The sequence below is a fragment of the Quercus robur genome, chromosome 2 (assembly GCF_932294415.1).
Source record: "Quercus robur chromosome 2, dhQueRobu3.1, whole genome shotgun sequence".
Taxonomy (NCBI): domain Eukaryota; kingdom Viridiplantae; phylum Streptophyta; class Magnoliopsida; order Fagales; family Fagaceae; genus Quercus; species Quercus robur.
The window spans coordinates 76,144,008-76,166,882 of NC_065535.1; the positions used below are offsets into that span (position 1 = coordinate 76,144,008).

At 32.8% G+C, this 22,875-nt stretch overlaps 3 protein-coding genes across 3 annotated transcripts; 1 reads left to right on the forward strand and 2 right to left on the reverse strand.

Moving 5' to 3' along the window:
• Window positions 1-1,347: 1,347 nt before the first annotated feature.
• On the forward strand, window positions 1,348-3,006 carry LOC126707240 (40S ribosomal protein S28-1-like). The gene is made up of 2 exons (XM_050406829.1): window positions 1,348-1,422; window positions 2,569-3,006. Exon 2 carries the CDS (start codon window positions 2,577-2,579, stop codon window positions 2,772-2,774), a length of 198 nt encoding a protein of 65 aa, XP_050262786.1. The 5' UTR covers window positions 1,348-1,422; window positions 2,569-2,576; the 3' UTR covers window positions 2,775-3,006.
• A 5,962-nt stretch (window positions 3,007-8,968) lies between these two features.
• Window positions 8,969-14,172, reverse strand: LOC126715070 (beta-glucuronosyltransferase GlcAT14B-like). Its single transcript, XM_050415496.1, has 4 exons — window positions 13,281-14,172; window positions 13,104-13,179; window positions 12,887-13,002; window positions 8,969-9,843 (listed from the first exon to the last, which is right to left on the reverse strand). The coding sequence occupies exons 1-4, from the start codon at window positions 13,879-13,881 to the stop codon at window positions 9,329-9,331; spliced, it is 1,308 nt and encodes a 435-aa protein (XP_050271453.1). The 5' UTR covers window positions 13,882-14,172; the 3' UTR covers window positions 8,969-9,328.
• Window positions 14,173-21,669: 7,497 nt separating this feature from the next.
• Window positions 21,670-22,098, reverse strand: LOC126703541 (histone deacetylase 6-like). The gene has a single exon (XM_050402504.1). The coding sequence runs from the start codon at window positions 22,096-22,098 to the stop codon at window positions 21,670-21,672; it is 429 nt and encodes a 142-aa protein (XP_050258461.1).
• Window positions 22,099-22,875: the final 777 nt, after the last annotated feature.

Sequence of the window (22,875 nt, forward strand, 5' to 3'; positions counted from 1 at the left end):
ATGGGAAAAAAAAAAACTAAAATTAAACTCGACGATATTGATGACATTTTTTTTATAAACTTGAAGAAATGATGTATTATTGAATGCTTAATTCCTAATTAAGAATCTTATAGTTTAATTAGCATCTCTAGATATTTTAAACTTTTAAGGTAATTTTTAGGATGCAAATTCTGTCTTCTCTTGTTAAAACTTTTTTAAAAAAATAAAGATAAAAAAAAAAAAAAAATCAATTTGTGTTATTTTTGGTCAATAACGACAAAAGAAAAGTACGAACAATTACACCTCGAAAGCTAAAGTCCAAATAATTAAATATCCAAAGCGCAAGGACGTTGTAAGTTTGTAACAAAAAAGGGGGCCCGAGAACATAGCAAAGTGTTCACACGGTCCAACAATACACGTGATTCCTAGGGTTGGAAAAAAATAGTAAAGTACTTTTGATCATGAAATAGTAAAGTATATATATATATATATATATATAATATGCTTTACCTTGTGTTGCCACTTGCCAACAATATTCTCGACAACCTTTTTACTACCATTTACAAACACAAGCATGGAACAGCTGTTCACTATCCTCGAGATTGAAGAGTTGTAAAAGCCAATTTGGGGACAATGACCAAAAAAATCTAGTCCTACAATTTTTGTACAGTAACTTTGTTACTACTATGATATTACAGATCGTGAACGGTGAAGAGAAAATAATAAATAGTTACTCACAAGTCACATTCTATCACATCAAAAATGTGCCAAAAGTCTTACCTAAATAAGTTAGACATCATAATAAGAATTAGTAGGGCTCCTCACAAAAATCCACTCAATCATTTAAGCACGCCCAACAGTTTCTCCTATTAGTTCTTTGGATTGGAATGTGTCAACATGCTGCATTGCTTTCTTTTTTCTTTCTTTCTTTTTTTTTTTTTCTTAATTCAATAATTAGAGAAAAGTAAATTTGAATCTGGATATTTTTATTAAAAACATAAGACATGCAAGTTGAGTTAAGTTTACAAGGCACTTAACAATGTGCTATTTTAATTTATTTTCCCAAGCGTGCCATGCTACTGTCGGACTCCTAGTCCCTTTAAAGCCAAGGGCCAAGGCCCAAGAGTGATGGTGTAATCATTAGTCAATTGGGTGTTTGATAAAATGCCTGATCTATTATTATGGACTTGAGATGAGGTTTTGGGCTCCTAGGCCTGGTTTTCCTTGGCCCAAATATTATACATTAAATCCCAGTCTGATTGGCCTATCTAAGGCTAATTTAGTCATTCTGTTCCCATTAAAAATTTGACCTAACCCTAACCTGTCTATACGTATAAATACCATGTTAGGTTCCTCCTCTACTTTTTGATTATTTGCTTTTAATTTCTCTTAAACAAGGAGCATTTTTTTTTTAACCAGCGTGAGTGATTTCTTGGTAATCAGGTACCTTTTTTTTTTTTTCTCTAATCTTCTTTGTTTTATGTTGCTGAACATTAATTGTTATTGAACTTTTATGATTGCTTTTAATTGATTGTGAGGCAAATAACAAATTGAAATATTAGAACATAGGTTGTTTGGATTAGGATCTCGAGGTTTTTTTTTTATTATTTTATTTTATTTTTAAAGCAAAATCTTTTAAATTCAAATCATATATACTGTTAAATTTACACTAACAATTTTAGATTAATGATTTAAAAAAAAAAAATTCAAATCCAAACACAATATAAAATTTTTAAATGAATATTTTTCTCTCTTTTTTTCCCCTAGAAATTGGTACCAGCATCTCAACCGTGCTGTTGAATTTTATTTCAACCCAATTTTGCATCAACTTAGAAATCAAATTATTTCTTTTTTATTTAATATTTCGTTTTGTAATGGTAATTTTTAAATGTATTTTATTATTTTCTCAATCTTTTTTATTTTTTTCTTATGTAGCTCAACTGGTATCCGCACACCTCCTCTTCTTTTTTCATTAGGACGGATTTAGCCTTTGATTTTTCTGAAAATGGCAATTACTTCCTGCCAACTCTTTGCCACGTTTTGTGAATTCCAACTTTATTTGATTGAAATTTTTTCCCCCTCAGGCCTCAACTCGCCAAAATTACTCTATTAAATAAAAAAACAAGTTGGTTTTTTGAATTTGGGGAAAGAATCAGACTGATATAAGAGCTAATTAATTCAGTGAATCCCAACCGAGTAATTCTCGGATTTTGAAAACCCCTTAAGAGTTTTAAGGTGTACATGTTTTAGTAACCAAAAAACAATAGAATAATGAAATTAGTTTTTGTATCAATTTCAAATGGCTGTATAAGTTTTTGTTTGTGTTTTTTTTTTTTTCTTTTTTTTTTTTAAATACAATAGCACTTGAACCTTTGATGAGTGTAGTAGTATAATGATTGCACTTTATTATCTGATTAAGATATTAATTGATTTCTCTTTTGTGTTATTTGGATTCTATTTCTTCAAATATTTTATTGGAGGATAAAATACTTTACCAATTATATTAAATAAAAATGAACATTACCATGATGGTGACTAATAATAATTCTTTTGTAACAATCATCTTTGTGTTATTTCTTTGATCAACAGCTGTGCAAATGAACACTGACGTGAAGCATGCGATTGTGACGAAAGTTGTTGGTAGGACAGGATCAAGAGGGCAAGTTACTCAGGTGAGAGTGAGGTTTACGGATGATGCAAACCGCCAAATTATGAGGAATGTCAAGGGACCTGTTAGAGAAGGTGATATCCTTACTCTTCTTGAGTCAGAAAGGGAAGCAAGAAGGTTGCGTTGATGGTTTTTTTTTTTTTTTTTTATTTATCTATGGTTCAAATTCAGATATATGACTGAGTTTTAGTATCTATGAACATTTTGTGAGAATGGATACTTTGTTTGGGATGCTATGGCAGATTTTATTTTAGAATAAATGCTATGTAGTTGGTTTAAAGTTTAAACAAGCATGTTTTGATTTTTGCTGTAGTAAACCAGTTATATCTGGATTTTGATTATATATTTATGCTGCTTTACTTATGCAATTTCTTATATTTATGCTTCTCATGAGTCATGAAGATGAATTAGCTTTGTTCATTTGCTGACCTAAGTGCAAAGTCAATTTTTTGTAGATTTCATTTCTTCGCAACTTTTAAGGCTCATTATAAAGATCAAGGTCCTTATATAGTTATATTATGTAGCAAGTTCTTGAGGTTTATGAGAATGAGTAATAAGGATTTAATCCCAAACTCTTTTATTTTACCAAGTCATCTGCAACCACCTTGGTCATGTAAGGAATGCCTCTTCTTCATAGAGCTCTTGATCTTAATAGAGCGTGTCATGGTGTGTGATTCATGCTAAACGCCGAGATCTGAAATTGAAGTATTTTTTGGCTCTATAAAAAGTTTTATTTTATTTTATTTTTGGTTTGTGTTGTGACTAAAAAGTAAAAGAAAAAACATGAACAAAAAGGAATGCTTTTAGATGAATGTGTTTTATGCTTTTATATATTGACCTACTAGGTTGATCCTACCAATATTTCAAAGAGAATCAGTTTGGTCATTTTATATATTGACATACTAGGTTGATCCTACCATTATTACAAAGAAAATAAGTTTCGTTAACCTTTACTTTGTAGGGAATCCATTACTTTGACTTTGTAGTGAAATGGAAAGGATCTAGATTCTTTTGTGTTCCTATGAAAATGTGGCACTACTCGTGTGCAATATGTAATCCAGTGAATTGGGGAATTACAAATTTGAATATATAAGTTACAAATTAATGTGTAACTTTTAATTTGACCAAAGTGAACCGAAATGGACCAAATTAGACCAAAGTGAACTGAATAGATCAAACTTGACCAAAGTGGGCCGACTTGCATTAAAGTGGACTGAATAGACCGAAGGGACCAAAATAGACCAAATTAGACCAAAATGGTCCGTAATGCTGCTTTTAGATATAATGTTGATATAAATTAAAAAAGATAAAAAGAAAATGTATGGAATTAACGTGGTCCAGGCTCCAGCCTTAGAGGCCAACATCCATGTTGGAAAGCCTTTGATGATAACTATGAGGTGTTGTGTATTACAATCAACCCATTAAATTAGTGTATTTATATTAGGCTAAATCCTAGACTAACAATACTTGAACTATAAGTAAGACTAGGAGTGCTTTGCTTGACTACAAGTAAGACTCGGATTACGCTATTGCAGAATTTTTTTGATATTTTTCCCTTCTACAGCCACAGGATGCAACTACTCCAAACAATTTTTGATAATTCAATTCATTTTCCAAAGCTCTCTATTTCTTGGGGTGAGGAGCAAATGATGATATTATAAAAATTTAAGCCCATGCTCAACCCCCCAACATTATTGATACCAGGTGGTAGGTGGATTTTCTTCCGGCTACCTTAACAATTCACATAGAACAAACCATGGAGCTTCTTCTAGGTGCAGTACATCTATTTAGTTTGCTTTCGTAGCAGCTGGATTCTGACCAAATTAACTGGATTATCATTGGCTTGCCTTTGAAGACAAATCCATTGACTATATTTTGCAACCAAAGGTTTGAATGGCATGATCATTACAACTTAAGGTCTTAAGCACAAAGGCGAGATTATTACAAGAAAAAGAGAGATTTCCTTTAGTTGTAAGTTTAACTGTACATACTACTCTCAACTAGTGAATGCTTCAAAACTAAGCCATTTTTACAAGCCTAGTGCAACAGTATCAACGACCCTCATGGTAAAATAAATTGTGTAAAAAAAAATAATTTCATCTTGGTATTCCTAGATACAATACTTTAGATTGTGATATGAAATTTATTAATCATTTTTAAGTGCAATTTGGACGCTCCTGCCTCCATCCCAAATTGATGGCCAAACAAATTTTTTGAATAAATCTCTTGGAAACTTGTTGAGAAGTTTACGAAAAGAGCATTTAAGGAAATGAGATTTGTCATTTATTGAGTTGAGTTTGCTTATAATAGCTCAATCAATCGATCAATGACATAAAACCTCCATTTGAAGGTGTCTGGCAGAAATCCACGTAATTTCTGGATATCTTATCTTTGTCAATTCAAGCAAGAGTGAGTATGGAAGTTGAAGAGTTTGGAGTACACAAATAAAAGCAGTATATGAACAAGTTCAATAACAATTGAAGCCATCTTAAAATTTACCAGTCCAAAGTTGAAAGTTGATGCTCATAGAAGAAGCTTGGGGTTCAAAGAAGGTGGTTTGATTATGGTTTATTTGTATAAAGAGTACTTATAACGTGTTCAAGCAAAGAAAGTTTGGTCTTTGCCTAGTATTGGATAAGTTGAGACCAACTACATTTCGCACAGAGCTACCAAAAGATTCTCAATAGTCCAAACTTTAATGTGAGGAATCTCTTTCCTTATATTGTGGAGATGAAGAGAAAATAACATCAAAGCCAGTAAACATTCAATGCCATCTTTCTAGTTCACCACAAGAGTCAATTGATGTACAATCTATCACCTGTAAACGTAATCACTACTAGCCATAGCATAAATACTAAAACCTTTGGTGCACTATGTTTTAAAAGGATTTGACTTCAAACTTGTAGTCAAGTTCTTTTCAATAAGGGATGAATGAAGCAGGAACAAAATGTCAACTTATATAGCAGCCACGTATCATTTAGTTTGGGTCCAAGTTTCTTTTGATGGTCATTATTGTCATATTAATATCTGGTTAAAGTTGTAAAAGGTATTGATGGTAACTGTATAGCCTAGTTATGCGTAGTATTGACTCTCTTAAATTATTTTTGCGTTGAAGTTGAGTGATTCCTCCTATCAATCATGTGTTTGCTTATGGTATTATCGCATTTGCATTTGTTTAGCATTTAATTACTCAAGATAGGATCCTAGGCAGACGACTATATCCATTGTAATGGCGAGAATGGATTTTGAAGCCAGTTCCATAGCAGCATTCATTTCACAACTGAAGTATAGCAGCTTAAAATTGGGACGCATCAGTAAGTACGTAAGGAACCCAAATAGAATTTATGATGAATCATTCAGATTACTAAATCAACATGATACCGCATTATTTGTTTATAGTGACTTCTTCTTGCCTGGAGAGCCTGGGTGAATGGGCTGCCAACATGCCTAAACATGGAAAAAAGGGGAATTGAGGTTGGTGCCAAATGCCCTCTCTGTGAGAAAGCTGTAGAAAGTACAAAGCATGCGGTATGCACTGCTCTATTGTGGAAAAATCTGTGTTGTATGGTGGAATTGGAAGTCTTGCCCAACAAACCTGTTGGCTGGAACATATGACATAGTGGATGTTGCATTGAAAATTCTGGAATCTGGTCCTAGCCATGACTTAGATCTGGTACAACCGAAACCAAGTGGTTCATGAGTCTCAAGGCCTTCCATCAACTCAAATCTGGAATTTTGCACAACAGATCCAAAGTGACTATAAAGAGGCAATAACTATTAATCTCCTTAGGCAGCAACCTCCTGAGGTTGGTTGGGCTGCGCCACCTCCTGGGGTATATAAAGTAAATGTTGGTGGGGCCACTTTTGAAGATGGTAGACCCTCGGGTGTGGGGGTGGTAATCAGAGACTGTAGAGGCTAAGAGGTATGGTGGTGGCAGCAAGTGCCAAGTTGCTGTCTGCTAGGTATGGAGTGGAGGTCACGGAAGCTTTGGTTGCTGAAGAAGGAATGCTCTTAGCCCGCCAAATGATGCTCACATAGGTTATACTAGAATCTGACTCTCTCTTGGTTGTTCAAGCCATTTCATCTAACTCCCTCCATGGAGATCTAAGGCCTATTATCCAAGGGATCCTTGATTTGCTCAGTTCTGTTGATAGCCGGAAGGTTAAGCATGTGAAAGGGATTACAACAGAGTGGCACATGAGTTAGCCAAACTGGCTAGAGATTCTGGGATAACTCAGTTCTGGAATAGGATAGAGCCCCCAATGCTGCAACACCTCTTACTAGTTGATAGGTCGAAGTGTTAGGGGGAACTTTGTAATCTGCATTTCCTTTCTCTGTTGTAATTCGATTTCCTCATTATTTAATGAGATCATGGCATATTTCACCCTCAAAAAAAAAAAAAATCTTAGGATATAGCAAACTAAAAATGAGCAAGGACCCCAGTAACGAACTGTGCTATATGCACAAGCCAACATGCTCCAGAAAACAGAGGCACATCAGATTGCATTACGTAAAATACATACCAATGCTTGACGGGCAAGTTTAGCTGATGGAAATGTCACAAAAGCTTGACCTCTCATTCTTCCTTCTTGATATCCAATTACAAGCACGTTTAAGCTCAAATGGGCAACCAACTATAATGCTTCTGTATTGAAACTTTTAATCAATCCAGAAAGTAATACGAAATGTCATGTTCACAGACTCGTTTCCATCCAATGAAACATCCCTGGTAATAAGGCTTTACTTTATGCTTTCACAATCATATGCATTAGATTTTTTTCAATTAGTGTTTAAATTTTTGAGCCATGTTGCATGGAGAGATCCATTTGTTTGGGTAGGGAAAGATCAGCTCGACATTGCAGACTTACACAACAAATAATAGTTCAAATTGATCTACACATTCAATCCCAGCTCAAGGTGTGGCCTTGCGATCTGGCTCAGCTCGTTGCAGGGGGAGAGGGGGAGGAGTGCTTGGCAAATTTTTTCCCTGATAAGTGATAAGTAGTAACTTTTCTTATTGAGAAGAACTAGCCCCTCTCAAGGGGATAGTCCTTCCAATCGAAACAAAAGAGAGTCAATAAAATCAAATAATAGAATGGATTATATGAGCCCATTCAAACAAAGTTCTTACAAAAGACAATGTTATATTACTATATGAAGTGAACAACTGAAAGTCCCACATCTGGAAAGGTTTGTCGGTTCCTCTCTCTCTCTCTCCAAATTGTCCACATTAAGCAAAAGGGAATGAAATTCCAAACACTGGCTGGACCATCACCAACAGAAAAATAATATGCAGGTGTTTACTAAAATTTTTAAGATAAAAATTGTCATCAGTTTCGTCACATGAAAATATTATATTCTAAAGAATATGTGAGCTCAAATCAAAACACAATTTCAGTTATTTTTCGTACTCTATATACACAATACACCTTACATAAATTTGGTATCAACTTGAATTGACACAGTTAATTATTTGTGTGCAAAAGAGTCAACCCCTTTTTGACAAACCATTTAACTCATATAATTAAATACATGTGTGTTTTAGTAAGTTCAATTAGTGAAGTATTTTATAATTAAATAAAAAAATTTGTGATTTAAACCTTGCCTACACCAAAAATTAATTAGTATATTCATTTGATGTTAAAAAACAATCATAATAGAGCAAACACCATAGATTCAAATTCTATCATATTTATCGCAATATAATATAATATAGTATAATATATATATATATATATAATAAAAAATAAAAATTTATCCATTAGTCAAATACCTTTTTCACCAACTTGCATTTGAACTTTTTTCTTTTTCTTTTTTTAATTAGTAATTCAAAAAAATTTTGGTGTTATAATTGAAAATTTGACAAACCCTAAAATCCTTAAGCTTCTATCCAAAAATATACCAGTTCATTTCTTACATTCTAGCTATACTGGCACACTCTCTCTCTCTCTCTCTAAAATTCATCAGTCTTAATTTCAAAATTATAGATTTTAAATTAAACACCTCATATGCTTCTTCATTTGTTTCGAAGTTAAATAATGCTATGAACATAAAATTTTTAATCCTTTTTTCACATCTTACATTACCCGTTATATTAAATATGATGACATTATTTTAATTTAGGTTTATTACTAACGTCACTTCATCATAACCCAATTAAAATGTCATACCAACATTTGAAAAACCATGTCTATTAACATTGCATTCTTTACGTAAATGACAATCATATTTTTGTATCATCTTCATGAAAGATTTTCCAATAAAAGCACTAAGATATACCGTTCTCCCACCCCATGCTCAACTCAAAACATGCTTCAGTGTTTGATATGAAATGGCTGGATATTTAAAATTGAAATTAGAGGGAAAAAAAAGGGAAGGAAAAGAAAGAAGAATAGGAAAGGGAATGCTACACAACCAGTTCAGCCGTGTAAACTGTGTCATTACAGCAGGTAGTAATCCCAGCTCTGTAATTCATATCGTTTCACCAAATCTATGTAATTCACATCACTTCACCAAATCCATCTCCTTCATGCTACTCTATAATCCAGAGTTGTGTATACTTTCAGCCATTTTCTTTTTCTAATAACACATGCTAAGTCCCTGACTATACTGTCTTCCATGTCAAATATAGACCACCTCATTTGGCGCAAGAGGTGCTTACTATTGTAGTTTTGGATGCTTTATTTGCACTGCCTTGGCCGGAAATTCTCACTCGATAATAGAGAGCCGATCAAACTTTCCAACCTTTTGGCTCCAGAACTGGGCCTGAGGACTGTGGTATTGCCAATAACAGAGCATGGATCAGTCCCATTTTCCCTACTTCCTATGCACCAACCGCCTGGAACAATCATGCCTGGACCCCGAGACAAGAGTTCCGAATCAACTTTGTCAAGCACTGGATCATCTTGGCGAAATTTCCGTGCAAATGGAGCATTACTGTTAATCATCCTTTGCATGTCATCAATGTTGAGGTGGTGGGGATGTTGCTTGGGAGGGTTATCCCATGATATGAAGTGGAGGTCACTGTTCACAGTTGTGTTCCTGAATTCTTGGGCATTACAGATTACAGTGTGGAAGTATCCTTCTGGGGAAGATATAAAGTTTGCATAGTACATGAGGACAACTCGAGGTAGGTTGTCCCATCCCCATATGCAGTAATCAATGAATTGCCTAGAAAGTACCATCCAAGCAGAACCTATAACAAAAATCAAATATTTGGTTAAACCTACTTTACTTTCACAATACTAATTTGCAAATTTTCTGATTCCAATACTATAAGACTCATGTACTTTCATAACCAATTAAATAGTTGCTCAGAAAAGACTTCTAATTGATATTCATCAATTATTTCAATCCATTAAAAAAAAGAAAGAACAAAAGAAAAGAAATGAAAAGGAGTACTCCAACACCTTATGAGAATTGAAACAAATTTCAAACAATTAACACTAAATGAGTTCACTACAAAACTCAATGGTCAAAAATCACTTGATACAAATCATCAATTCACCTCTACTTCATGAGTTGTGGCCCCCAACCAATTGTGCTACCCCTTTAATTTATTGACAGCATGGCTTTAGCACAATTCATTCTATCCACAGGAATTTTATTTAAATTTCCACAATAAATCAGGTATGAGGAACCAGAGAAAGAACCAAAAACTTTCAGAGCTTCAACTAAACCTTCTTGTTGATTTAAATTTTAAAGCAGTACATGCAGTATCAGATACCACCATGCTCCTGATGCCCCTCATACAAACCTAAAGAAACTATTATGTCATAGCATGAACTATGAACATTAAATAGAGAAAGCAAGACTATGAATTAAGCTGTATCAGGCCAGGGGATGGATTTTTAAAATCTGAGCTGCTCAGAATTATATAGAATCACAAACCTAGTTTATTTGCAGAGTTACGATACATGTACGGTGAATATCTTCCATGTTCTTTGAAACTAAGACTCCCATTGCATATTAAGAACAAAAGTATGAGCTGCTCAGAATTGAACAGTTTCAGAACCATTTTTAAAATATAGAGCGTTAGGAATAACATGTATAGTGAGCAATCTTCCATATTTTTGACCTGACACAAGGTTGGTGTTCCTTTACATCCGAAGTCCTGGAAAGAACATAGACCTTACTGCTTGAAGATAGGAGGTAGCCCGCTTCTCCTCCAAGAGCACACCAATTTCCTTCCCTACATCAGCCACCCTCTGCTGGAACTGAACACTTACCCACAAGCTTGGAATAAGTCCAGCTTGGGTTAGGTGCCAATGGAGCAGTGCAAAGTACACAGTTTAGCTGTAAGCATACCTTATTAAGCCAAACTCCCTTATTACTTCCCATCTCTTTTGCAGGTGATACTAGTGATTCACTTTGATAATTTGATAATTGAATACCTTCAGAGGTTTCTAAGTGCAGGTAAGCATGAAGCCTGCTAGCACCTAGCAAACTGGCAAAAGATGCAGTGACAGCCAACCAAGGAAACTAGCAATGATGGAAGTCTGAACATATAACTGTCATTTTGGTTGTGTACTTTGTAAAGGCATCTTCAAAAGTGGGTTCATTTTAAAAAGGGAAAAGGGTTGAAGCATAAAATGGGGCAATGAAAGGGAAACAAGATCAAACTATGCAATATCACTATCTAGGTGACAAGGCAGCTTTGAATAAGAGAAACTAACTTGGTTTCAAGGGTTATTGTTACACTATTGATCATTAGCCTTTGTGCACCTTTTAGCCAAATCAGCCTCAAAATCCTTACGCATATTTAGTCATGCCTACTCTCTCACACACACAACATGCTCACATACAAAGATGAGCACCAGAAAATAGTAAAACAATATTTTTATTTTTAAAAATTTTTTTTTTATAAGTAAGCAAATGGTAACCTAATATAATTGCAAATGACAAAATAATGCACGACACAGTCCCTCAGGATATGGGGAGCTTTTTGAATTTTGACTAGTCATTCATATAAGATTTTGTCTTATCCAGACAAATGTCAGATGTAAAACCAAAGAAGAAACGTGCTTCTTTGTTTTCCATTACCGTACACCTCTTAACATGCTAAACCATCTTATTCAAAGCAGACAGATAGACGTCTAGATATTTTACCATACTTAATTCAATAGGAAGTGAAAAAATCTCGAGGAAACCGTTAATAAATGAAATGAGCTGCAGATGAGAAAAGAAAAAAAAAAATTTGAACAGAAAATTCTTAGGCCACCAGGGGAAACAATAAATATAGATAATGAAACAAAAACCAGGTCAAAGGCATAAGAATAAGAATCAAAACAGAAAATATTGCATAAAACTAATCAAGTAAAACAAAAATCATTATCATACTTAACTCATACAAGATAAAAGAAAAGTGAATAAGAGATAAGAACAACCACATAATTACAACAATTACCATTTAATAAACCAACACAAGAGCTCTATCATCAAATAATGTATATTAAATCCAGGAGAATATGCGTTCAAGAAGAAGCACATGGTTCTTCAATGAGTGTGTGCAAACTTTATGTACTATGTACTTTTAAACCTTGACAAAAATGGTCCTCACATGAAAATAAAATAAATAAATAACTCCCACGTCAACTTATTTTAACGTGACCATAAGTTAGTTATTCATAGCATTATTGGGACCAAATACACTATATATCCCAGTCAAGGTCAGATATGGAAAGTAAGTACTTCTTGTATATATCATAAGAGTTCTTAGTCCTGGTATAGTTTCCAAAGTCAGTCATGCTCTTATAGGTGGGGCAGTATAAAAAATGTCCAGGCCCAATTTTCCCAAATCAAAACATTTCACTAATAGATCATAGCTTCTTTGAAAGTCATCCTACTAAAAAATTCAATTTTGACTGCAGAATTAGGCTGGGTTTGGTTTCCACACTACAAGTTTTGCTACAAATTTGTGCTGAGATTGAATGCAATTCAACAACCCAAAAAATGATTGGATTCAGTTTGCCACAAAGATGCATATCATGTTTATGCCTATGATCTCCCAGCAGCAACTAAATGGTAAAAGATTGTGCATTGATCTATTTAGTGAGATTGATATTATATGATTCTCTCACCCAAGCTCATTCCATTCGAAATCCATAATTTGATTTCTAACCATTCACTCATTTCTAATGCCATAATTCTCTCTCTCACACTAACAAACTGCGCAATCAGAATTTAACAAACCTAAAACTAATAAAAGCAAAAATAGGTAAAAGACACAAAATTTGTACCTGTAAATAGCTTGAATGCAGTTGGCACACTTCTACGTTGTGTAACCCAAAAAACATCTGCTTTCTTCGTCATATACAACCCCGGGTCTACTATTATCGGCTTCGCCCTCTGATACCTAATCATAACACATAATAAAATCATTAATTACATTCCGCTCATTTGAGCGTCGTCAGGCTATGAATCCTCAACAGATTAGTTAGAGTCAAAGCAACATACTCTTTCCACCCAATGTTACTTGTATGATCAATGAAATTGAGATCCCTTGGCAAGTACGAAAATGTGTGCAGCAGATCTAATCAATCCAATCAAATCAATCAATCAATCAATAAGTACACCAATTCGAATATCATTCCAAAAATATCAAATAAATTAAAACGACGACGAATTGCATACCGTCTTGAGAGACCAGTGGATAATCAGAGGCGCTGAGATTGATGAACCAGTCCCAGTCCGGACCTTCTCGCAGCAAAATCGCGGCGGCGTGGAGCGTGTTCGCGACCATGGTGGGACCCCTATAGGTAACGAGGTTGGCCTTAGCGATCATCTTCACATTCCCGAACCGAGCGAAAACCGGGTGCTCCGAAACGAACCGGTTCAGATCGGATCGCTCTTGGACCGAGGCCTCGAGGTCGAGGTGGACCACGTAGCGGTTCCGAGGGTGGTAGAGAGCTAGCAGGGTCCGCTTCAGCATGTCGCCGTCGCCGTTGGAGCCGGAGATCAGGTAAGCGAGCCGAGGCGGCTCCGGCGGCGGAGGCAGAGAGATTGCAGGGGTAGGGATGACGTGGAGCTTGGACTCGACGAAGACGGAGCTCGACGCCGTGATCGAGCGGTAGAACGGGAGGAACGGTGAACCGTCGGGTGAGGTTAGCGTGGAGAGGAAGAGAAGGAAAAGCGAAACTATTGAGCCTATTGCCAAAGGGAAGATCCATTTCCTTTCCATCGTGTGCGGTTGTGAGTGTCTCAAATTGATGTAATAGCTCTTCAGCCTCTTCATTTTTTTGTTTAAGAAACAATACTTGTATAGTAAGTGATGTGAGGGAGAGTATTCTTTTCTTTCGTTTTGAGCTGCTGCTGATGATGAAGAATTTGTTATGGAAATGAAAATAGAATAGGAATTAGGGCCTTTTTGTAGTTGTGTGAATTTGAAGAGAAAAGAGGAGGAGAGCTTGAAAATTTGGAGGGTATACCATAGTCTAGTATGTTAGTCTCGCCGTGACTGAAGGGGTAAATAGGTTGTGGATTTTGGGCAAAAGACTGAGTTTGGGATCAAACGGCTCAGGATGAGAGAATGGGGGTTTTCAGAGTTTGGTGGGGGCCAGATTGTTGGAAAATTTTCGAATGTTTTCTTGACCATGATTTTGCCGTATCTGTTGACTCTAGTTCTGGATTTAACAATTTATGTTAAGACTTTTGTGTTGGTGTTAAACTAAAAGTTAGATTAGATTAGTTTGAGTTTGAGTTTGAGGTGACTTTTTTTTTTTTTTTTTTTTTTTAAGTTTTTTGCCTGACAAAGTAGAAAAACGGCAAAGATTTAAAGCTAATGTTAGAATAGAACTTGTTTTGTGGTCTTTGCCTTGTTTTGTTTTAACCTTCTTTAGACAACAGGCCTTGACTAAAAAAAAAACTCCTATTAGCCTTGAATAGGCTTTTACAACAAAAGTAAGTGAAACAAGAAAATATTAAAGGAGTTTTAGTAAGGAGAATGATCCATGTATTATGAAAAAAAAAGAAAAAAAAAAAAGAAAGGAAGAATGAAATCTATGTTTTTGTTGGCATCCTATTTTAAAACCATATTTTTTAACTTACTATTTTTAAAAAAAAATCTCATTGCCTTTTTAGGTATAAAATTTTAAATTTTTAATCAATTAATTTTATAAAGCTGAATAAAGAAACTGTAACAAACAAAGAAGTAGTAATTTCCTTCTTTTTTTAATTACTGCAAATGATATGAATCCATCCTAACTTCCTTTTTCTTCTTTTTAAGATAATGGTCAAATTCATGAGATTAGATAAAAATTCCTGAAGTTAGGTTGTTGCCTAGATAAGGGTCAAGAAGAAGATATGAAATTTAAGTTTTAGGCATCTAGAGCTATCAAAATTGAAATCAGAAAAAATTTTGATGAATCACTTTTTCTTTCTTTTCTTTTTTTTCTTTTTTTAGAAGAATTTTGATGAATCACTTTGATATGTTATTTATTTAAGAGTAATGCTATAGTCACAAATTATTTTACAAAAAATTTACAGACTCCTGATGTGGTAAATTCTTACTAGTTCTAATATGAGTCAATTTGGAAAATGCTAAAACCACATCAGCAGTTTGTAAAAATGTTGTAAAATAATTTGTGTCTGTAACATTATTTTTTATTTAATATTTAGTTTATCCATCATTTATTGGTGATTGATTTTTTTTTTTTTTTTTTTTTTTGAGGAACTATTGGTGATTTATTTGAGAGTTGAGACTGAGAAAAATTCTTATATACTCTCAAAAAATAGAAAAATGATGACATTTCTCTCACATTCACGGTGGATCTCACCATTTATTTAATGAGTAGACTCCAATATGACTACGAGAGAAAGAAGCATTATTTTATGTGCTCTATGGGTACCTAAAAAATACTTACCCAATGATATGAGATTCATTGGAAAAAAAAAATTAAAATTATACATAACTCCTTTTTTTTTTTTTTTTTTGAGAAAAAAATTATACATAACTCACAAGGCAACTTTGACAAGAAAAAAAAAAATTATAAATGACCACAAGAGAGTAGGACTGGACAGAAATTAATTCAAAGGATATCATGGATAACTTTTTATTTTTTCTTTTTTTGGGCTAATAAGTTGCCGTGATTAAGGATCTCCATGACCCTATCCAAAGGAAATGGAAGGAAAAGAAGAACAAAACAAAAAAGGTATGAAAATTATGTTATTTTATTATAAAAGCATAATGTAATACAAAAAGACCTTCATATTATATATAACATGAAATCTTCTCAAAAATAGCAACCTGTAATAATGATATTATTATTATCTTTGAGAATCATAGCGATCTGTAATTCTTTTATGCATGAATAGATTAGTGACCCGTGTTAAAACCTACTTCATTAAGAAACAAACTTTTTATTTTTATTTTTTTTTTTTTTTTTTAATGGGAACAAATTTTTTATTTCTTATTCATGAATTAATGTGACTCACTAACCAAATAAAGAAGCAGATGGCCCTTTCAACTAGTAATTAACAATTATTGAAGTTAGAAGTGTTTAAAATGCTGATTGTGATATAATAAATTTAAAAATAGACTTTCTTAAATCAGCAGCGCCAACTGTGGACCCCAAATTTATAACTCTTCACCCTCCATGCCTACCTGTTAGTGTTAGGAGAATTGTTCCTTCAATTTTTTTTTTTTTTTTTATATATATTTTCTATTTCCCTATGGAAAGATCAAAGTCAAAACTATTTTTTTTATAGATCAATCGTGTGAATTGGAATGTATTTTTTTTATAGATCAATCATGTGATTTTTTTTTTATACAAAATATAATTTTTACTCTAACCTAATCTAAGTGTATATGTGTGTGAAACTCCCACTTGAAAACTTGAACCCCAACCCTTGCCTTCCATACTCCACAAGCACTTATAGATCAATCATGTGAATTGGAATATTTGAATTTTGAATATTTTCATTAAAAATACTAAAAAATGTCAATTAGTTGAGAGAAAAGACTTTTGACGAAATATAAAATTATTCTTAATTTTTTTTTTTTTTATGAAAGTTATAATGAAGTAACCACTTGTATTACACTATTATGTATCAATTACAACAAATCGATTCATTGAAAAAATAAAAATAAGAATTTTATGTCACTAACCATGGAGAAGAGCTTTCACACTATGCTGATCCTAGTGAAAAGAGGATTTTTTTTTTTTTTTTTTGAGTTCCATGTTTTCTAGAGGGATGCTGTAACCTGGTGGCCAAACTCAGTTTTATAGTTTTAAACTCTTATCTACAGAAGAGAACAAAAATTATATAAAGTAAAGTCGTCGAGTTCTTATTTGATGACTAGAATTTGATTATGTAATCCCCATTACAATCAACCAACAGTTTGAAATAGCTTAGCTGCTCGCCTAATTCATATAGGTTCCTTTTTCTTTTGGAGACTGATTCAGTGTCATTTACTCATATATTCTATTATTTTTATCACCCTAAGGTTAACTGCCCTAGTTCAACAATTACGTTACATTGGGGGTTGACAAAAGCCAATAATTGACATTTTTTATAGATCAATCATGTGAATTGGAATATTTGAATTTTGAATATTTCCATTAAAAATACTAAAAAATGTCAATTAGTTGAGAGAAAAGACTTTTGACGAAATATAAAATTATTCTTAATTTTTTTTTTTTTTTTTGATAAAAGTTATAATGAAGTAACCACTTGTATTACACTATTATGTATCAATTACAACAAATCGATTCATTGAAAAAATAAAAATAAGAATTTTATGTCACTAACCATGGAGAAGAGCTTTCACACTATGCTGATCCTAGTGAAAAGAGGATTTTTTTTTTTTTTTTTTTGAGTTCCATGCTTTCTAGAGGGATGCTGTAACCTGGTGGCCTAACTCAGTTTTATAGTTTTAAACTCTTATCTACAGAAGAGAACAAAAATTATATAAAGTAAAGTCGTCGAGTTCTTATTTGATGACTAGAATTTGATTATGTAATCCCCATTACAATCAACCAACAGTTTGAAATAGCTTAGCTGCTCGCCTAATTCATATAGGTTCCTTTTTTCTTTTGGAGACTGATTCAGTGTCATTTACTCATATATTCTATTATTTTTATCACCCTAAGGTTAACTGCCCTAGTTCAACAATTACGTTACACTAGTCATCAACCCGTGTTATGCACGGGAACCTACCTATTTATGTGGTAAACTAAATTGATTTTATAAAATTTTAAATTGATTAAGAAACTATATTATTGCATGAATTGCTCTTGTATAACTTCAATTTGTGTTACAATTTGATAAAGAAGTCATTGTTTGAACGTGCAATGACTTACGAAAAATATTAAAGAATAGTTCATGACTATAAACTTATAACTATTGAAAAGAATCAAAAGATTAAGAGCTTAAAAATTATAAAAATATATGTGTGTGTGACTACACAACAGAGAAATATAAGAGAAAAATTTGTTACACTCAAAATAATAATTCAGGGTTATAATTATTGAAATTTTCCAGATAGTTTTGGATATTACAAAAATATAACTCAAAAAGTCAGATGTTAAAACTTCCAAAAGGCCAAAAAATATTAAGGAATCATAAGATTTACATCCTATAAATTATTGAAACAAAACTATATATATATATATATATGATTTTATAATAGAGAAATATAAAAGAAAAATTGATTACCTTCAAAAGAATAATACATGGTATAGTTGTTGAAATCTGCTAAACATGTTCAAATATTGCAAAAACTAACACAAAATATATGACTATTCAAAAGAGAAAAATAAGAAGAAGAAAAAAGTACATGAACCTATAAAGTAATTAGTTTTAAATTTTAATGGGTCTAAACTTTAAACAATGAAAAAAAATCACATGTTAGGTTGTGTTCCTAGCAACCTTGAAAATAAAAGTAAAGGGAAAAAAAAAAAAACCATGAAATACCATCAGCCAATAAGTTTTAATGGGTTTAAACTACAAACAATGAACAAAAATAATCATAAACAATCATAGGTGCAGGGTTTGGTTACCAAGATCAGATGGTTGTAAAACACAACATTTCAACATTGATTTAGGGTTATGCAAAAGGCAACATAAATGACAGAAAATTGTTTTTACGTTGTCTGCTATGCCAACCATCTAAATATATTAATTCCAAAAAAAATTAAATAAAATAATTCCTAGAATTATATGAGATAATTAAGAAGAACATCAAGCCTTTGCGTGGATGTTATTTGTGGATGGCTGTCCATCACTGCAATTCATAAACTTTGTTGTTAATAAGACAATCGAGTTCAAAACTAAAAGCAATTAGGTGGCCTTTGTACTACAGGATTTGTTCTCGTTGAAGAATCAACTTGCTTCCTGCTATGGCTTCAATTTGATATGTGTGTTTTCTTTGTGAAAATTTGAGTGAGTATGAAGGGTTTCGACCTTGGCAGAAGTTTATATTTGTGAAAATTTTTGTTATAAAATTTTAGTTGAAATAGAATTTTCAAGCTTTTGAAACATATATCTAATAGAATTTTATTTAAACTAAACTATTGTAATACTTGATAAGATATAAAACCAAAAATAAAAAGAATCTAAAATAAAAAGAAAAAGAAAATAGTGATGATGTGGAAAATTGTGGGAGCTCCAAAGGCTATTTTCAAGCTTTTGAAACATATATCTAATAGAATTTTATTTAAACTAAACTATTGTAATACTTGATAAGATATAAAACCAAAAATAAAAAGACTCCAAAATAAAAAGAAAAAGAAAAAGAAAATAGTAATGACGTGGAAAATTGAACCAAAAATAAAAAGAATCTAAAATAAAAAGAAAAAGAAAATAGTGATGACGTGGAAAATTGTGGGAGCTCCAAAGGTTTCGGTTTTATATATATATATATATGTAGATTAGCCACAAACCTGCGCGTTGCGTATGATAATTATTTTTATGGTAGTTTTATTAAATTTTTTTTATACAATTTAAACTAATTTAATAAAAAGTAATGTATTTTGTAATTATATTTTTATTCATTATAAGAATAATCATAAATGTAATATAGAAACAATCATAAATCATAAATTTAATAATTTTTGTCGTACTAAAATGAAAAAAAATACAATTTTTCTCAAAAATTCAAAAGGCAATTTAACGAAAATATTTATTTTTTAATAAAAGTTATTTATAACATTTTGTGAATCATTAAAAAGAAAATAAAATTTAGAAATTATTCTTTTAGTTTTAAACAAACTTTCTCAAACTTATTTTTTCTGCCTACAATCCAAAATACTGAAAAAAGTAACTAAAAAAATTAATAAAACTTAACTATGATTAATTGAACCAATTAGGAAAAAAAATTGTTATTTATAATCTACTAAGGTTATTTTCTTTGCGGAAATTGTAATTTCGTCCACCCAAAACATATTATCAAATAATCAATTATTAGCAAAATCTAAGAATTAAATTTTTATATATGCATTGTTATAAAATAATAATAATAATAATTAAAGTAAAATTGCGAAAGATAAAATTTGTCTCTCATCCAATAACTTTTGTTTAGCCAACCTTTGCTTTTCCCTAAATAAATTGCATTATAGAGTACTTTGTCTACCACAAAGGATTAAAAAATAAACAAAAATGATTAAAGTCTCATAGTTTAACATCTAAATTGAGCACTATAAAAATCATGCTATCAAATTACAGTAGCTACCAAATTAAATTATCCAAATCATGCTATGTATTAGAATAATATTATATTTTTATATTTAATCCTTTATAATGCAATAGGATAACATTTAACAATCAAAGAGAGAGAGAGAGAGAGAACTGAATCGCATTAACCTAAAGTAGATTAAAGAATATAAAAAATTATCAACCTAAAGCGAAGATGCAAGAAAAATAAAAAATAAAAATCCACTCAAAAATTGTGTGTGTGTGTGTGTGTGTGTGTGTGTGTGTATGAGAGAGAGAGAGAGAGAAAGAGAGAGAGAGAGAGAGAGAGAGAGAACCTTTTTTTTGTAAGGAAAAACTATGCATGGAATGAATGAGATAGTGACAAATTTATAGTAAGAAAGTGTGAATAAGAAGAGACAAAAATAGAGGAAGATGAAGGGAAAGATGAAGAATGATATTAATGTAGAGAGTAGTGGGGAGATGAGAAGGTGAGAGAATGAGAGAAGGAGAAAGGTTAGAGAAGTAGTGGGGAGATGAAAAGGTAAGGGAGGAAGAAAGGTTGGAGAAGTGTAAATATGAAATAAAAAAAATTATAAATAATTATAAGAAAATGGAAAAAAAAAAAAAAAGATGATGACGTGGACGTTGACGTGGCTCAACGTGAGCGCAGCAGCATTAAACGCTACGCTTCAGCTTTTAGTAATATATTGATTGATTGGGGGTTGCCAAAAGCCAATGTTTGAGTTACTGGATGTCAATGAAGCATTCCGAGGTGGTCACCCAATTAGAGTGTTTCAGTCCAATAAGGCACCAACTGATATATAAATTGATATAGGAATAAACTTATGGATCACGTTAATAGATGCCTTTAGGAAAATCGTTAATAAACTATTTTTAAGAAGTTTTGACATAACTTTCATCAAAAATATAAAAAGCTGTCAAAAAAAATTTTTTTTTTCCATAATTTTTTTAAAAAAAAATTATCCAATACCAATATCTTTAAAGCATCCATTAACATTTCTCTAATAGCCTGTTTGGAAGTTTAGAGAGGGAGGAGAGTAGAAGAGAGTATTGGGGAGGAAAGTAGAGAGAAATAGTTATCTTCCACCTTATTTGGATGTATTTAAAATTAGTAAAGGGAAAAAGAGTAATTAGCCCTTCCTCTTGTTTGGATGTTTTAAAAATTAGAATGAAAACGAGAGAAAATGATTTAAATAAACAAATTTACCCCTATTTGAAAAAGAACTTACAACATTGGTCTATGATTAATATGTGGAAATGCTGAAATTGAATCTTATTGCTCTGTTTGGTCAAGAATGACAAGCACGATATCATTGACATAGCAAAACCCAGAAGCCTCAGACTTCTTCGCATGGTGGAGCCCACTGGCCTAGTTGAGAGCGATATCGACATCGCCACGGTTGAGCTTGACGGTGGCGTCGATGGACCCGCCAGCAAAGGACTGATAAAATTCGAACAAGGGGCAGTCCTTACTGATGTTAAATCTCTTGAGATGGCGAGAGAAGGAGTGGTCGGAGAGCGTCTTGGGGGTGACGAAGGTGAGGAAATCGACGTAGTCTTCAAAGTGGAAGCGGCGGATGTCGAAGGGGTTGGCCAAGAAGGGGCGGTTGATCTCTATGCGGTGGTGGAGGGAGTAGTGAACCATCAAGTTGTGGGCCATGCGGATCCGGTGGGGTTTCATTGGGTGACCTTGGCCATAGTAGTAGTCGTCGATGCTCGACTCGTAGAAGTAGCTCACGCACCGCTTCTTCGCGTCGGGTCCCGATGGGAGCGATGCGCCACCCATGCTTTCTTCCATCACCGAAAACCCAAATTGCTTGATCTTCTCTCTTTTCTTCAAGTTGAAAACATCAGTAAGAAAGGTAAATTGAATGGCTACATATTACTCCGTTTGGTTGCCCAGAACGTTGGAGCAATAAAATTCCAAAATTTCAAGTTATTAGTTGATTTTTTATTATTTATTTTTTCATTTTCGTGGTCTTTCAATGGTTTTTTAGTGAAAATGACATGGTTAAGTGTGTAAAAAAAGGGGTTGTTTAGCTTCAATGTCAGTGAAATAGTGGGATTCAATTTTTTTTTTTCATTCATCTTAAATTTTCTCAAGAAACAAACAAAAATTATTTATATAATCGGTTTGTAATTTTGTTAATTTAGAAATGGTAAATTGGGGAATTCATTTGGTCAATAATTTATCTACTCTACTCTCCCTCTAAGTCTCTCCAATTTTAGGGAATTAAAAATGAGGGGTTAGAGGTAGTTGAAACCCTTCCAAACCCCTCCAAATCCCTCCCCCTCCTTTACAAAACTTTCAAATAAGATAATTAAATTACTTTACCTCCCTTTACTCTACTCCCCTCCTTTTTTTTAACATTCAAACAGAGCATAAAATTATTTATTTGAGACTAAACATGTAAAACAATCTATAAGAGCAAGCAACCTGTATGTGAAACAATGGTAGAATGGACACAAGCTATTCGTTAATTTGGTCATTGACAAAGTACTTCATCTACAGCTGCAAAGTAGGATTAGATGCAAAGGGATAAGGTAGGTTATGGGAATGGCAGTAACCACAAAA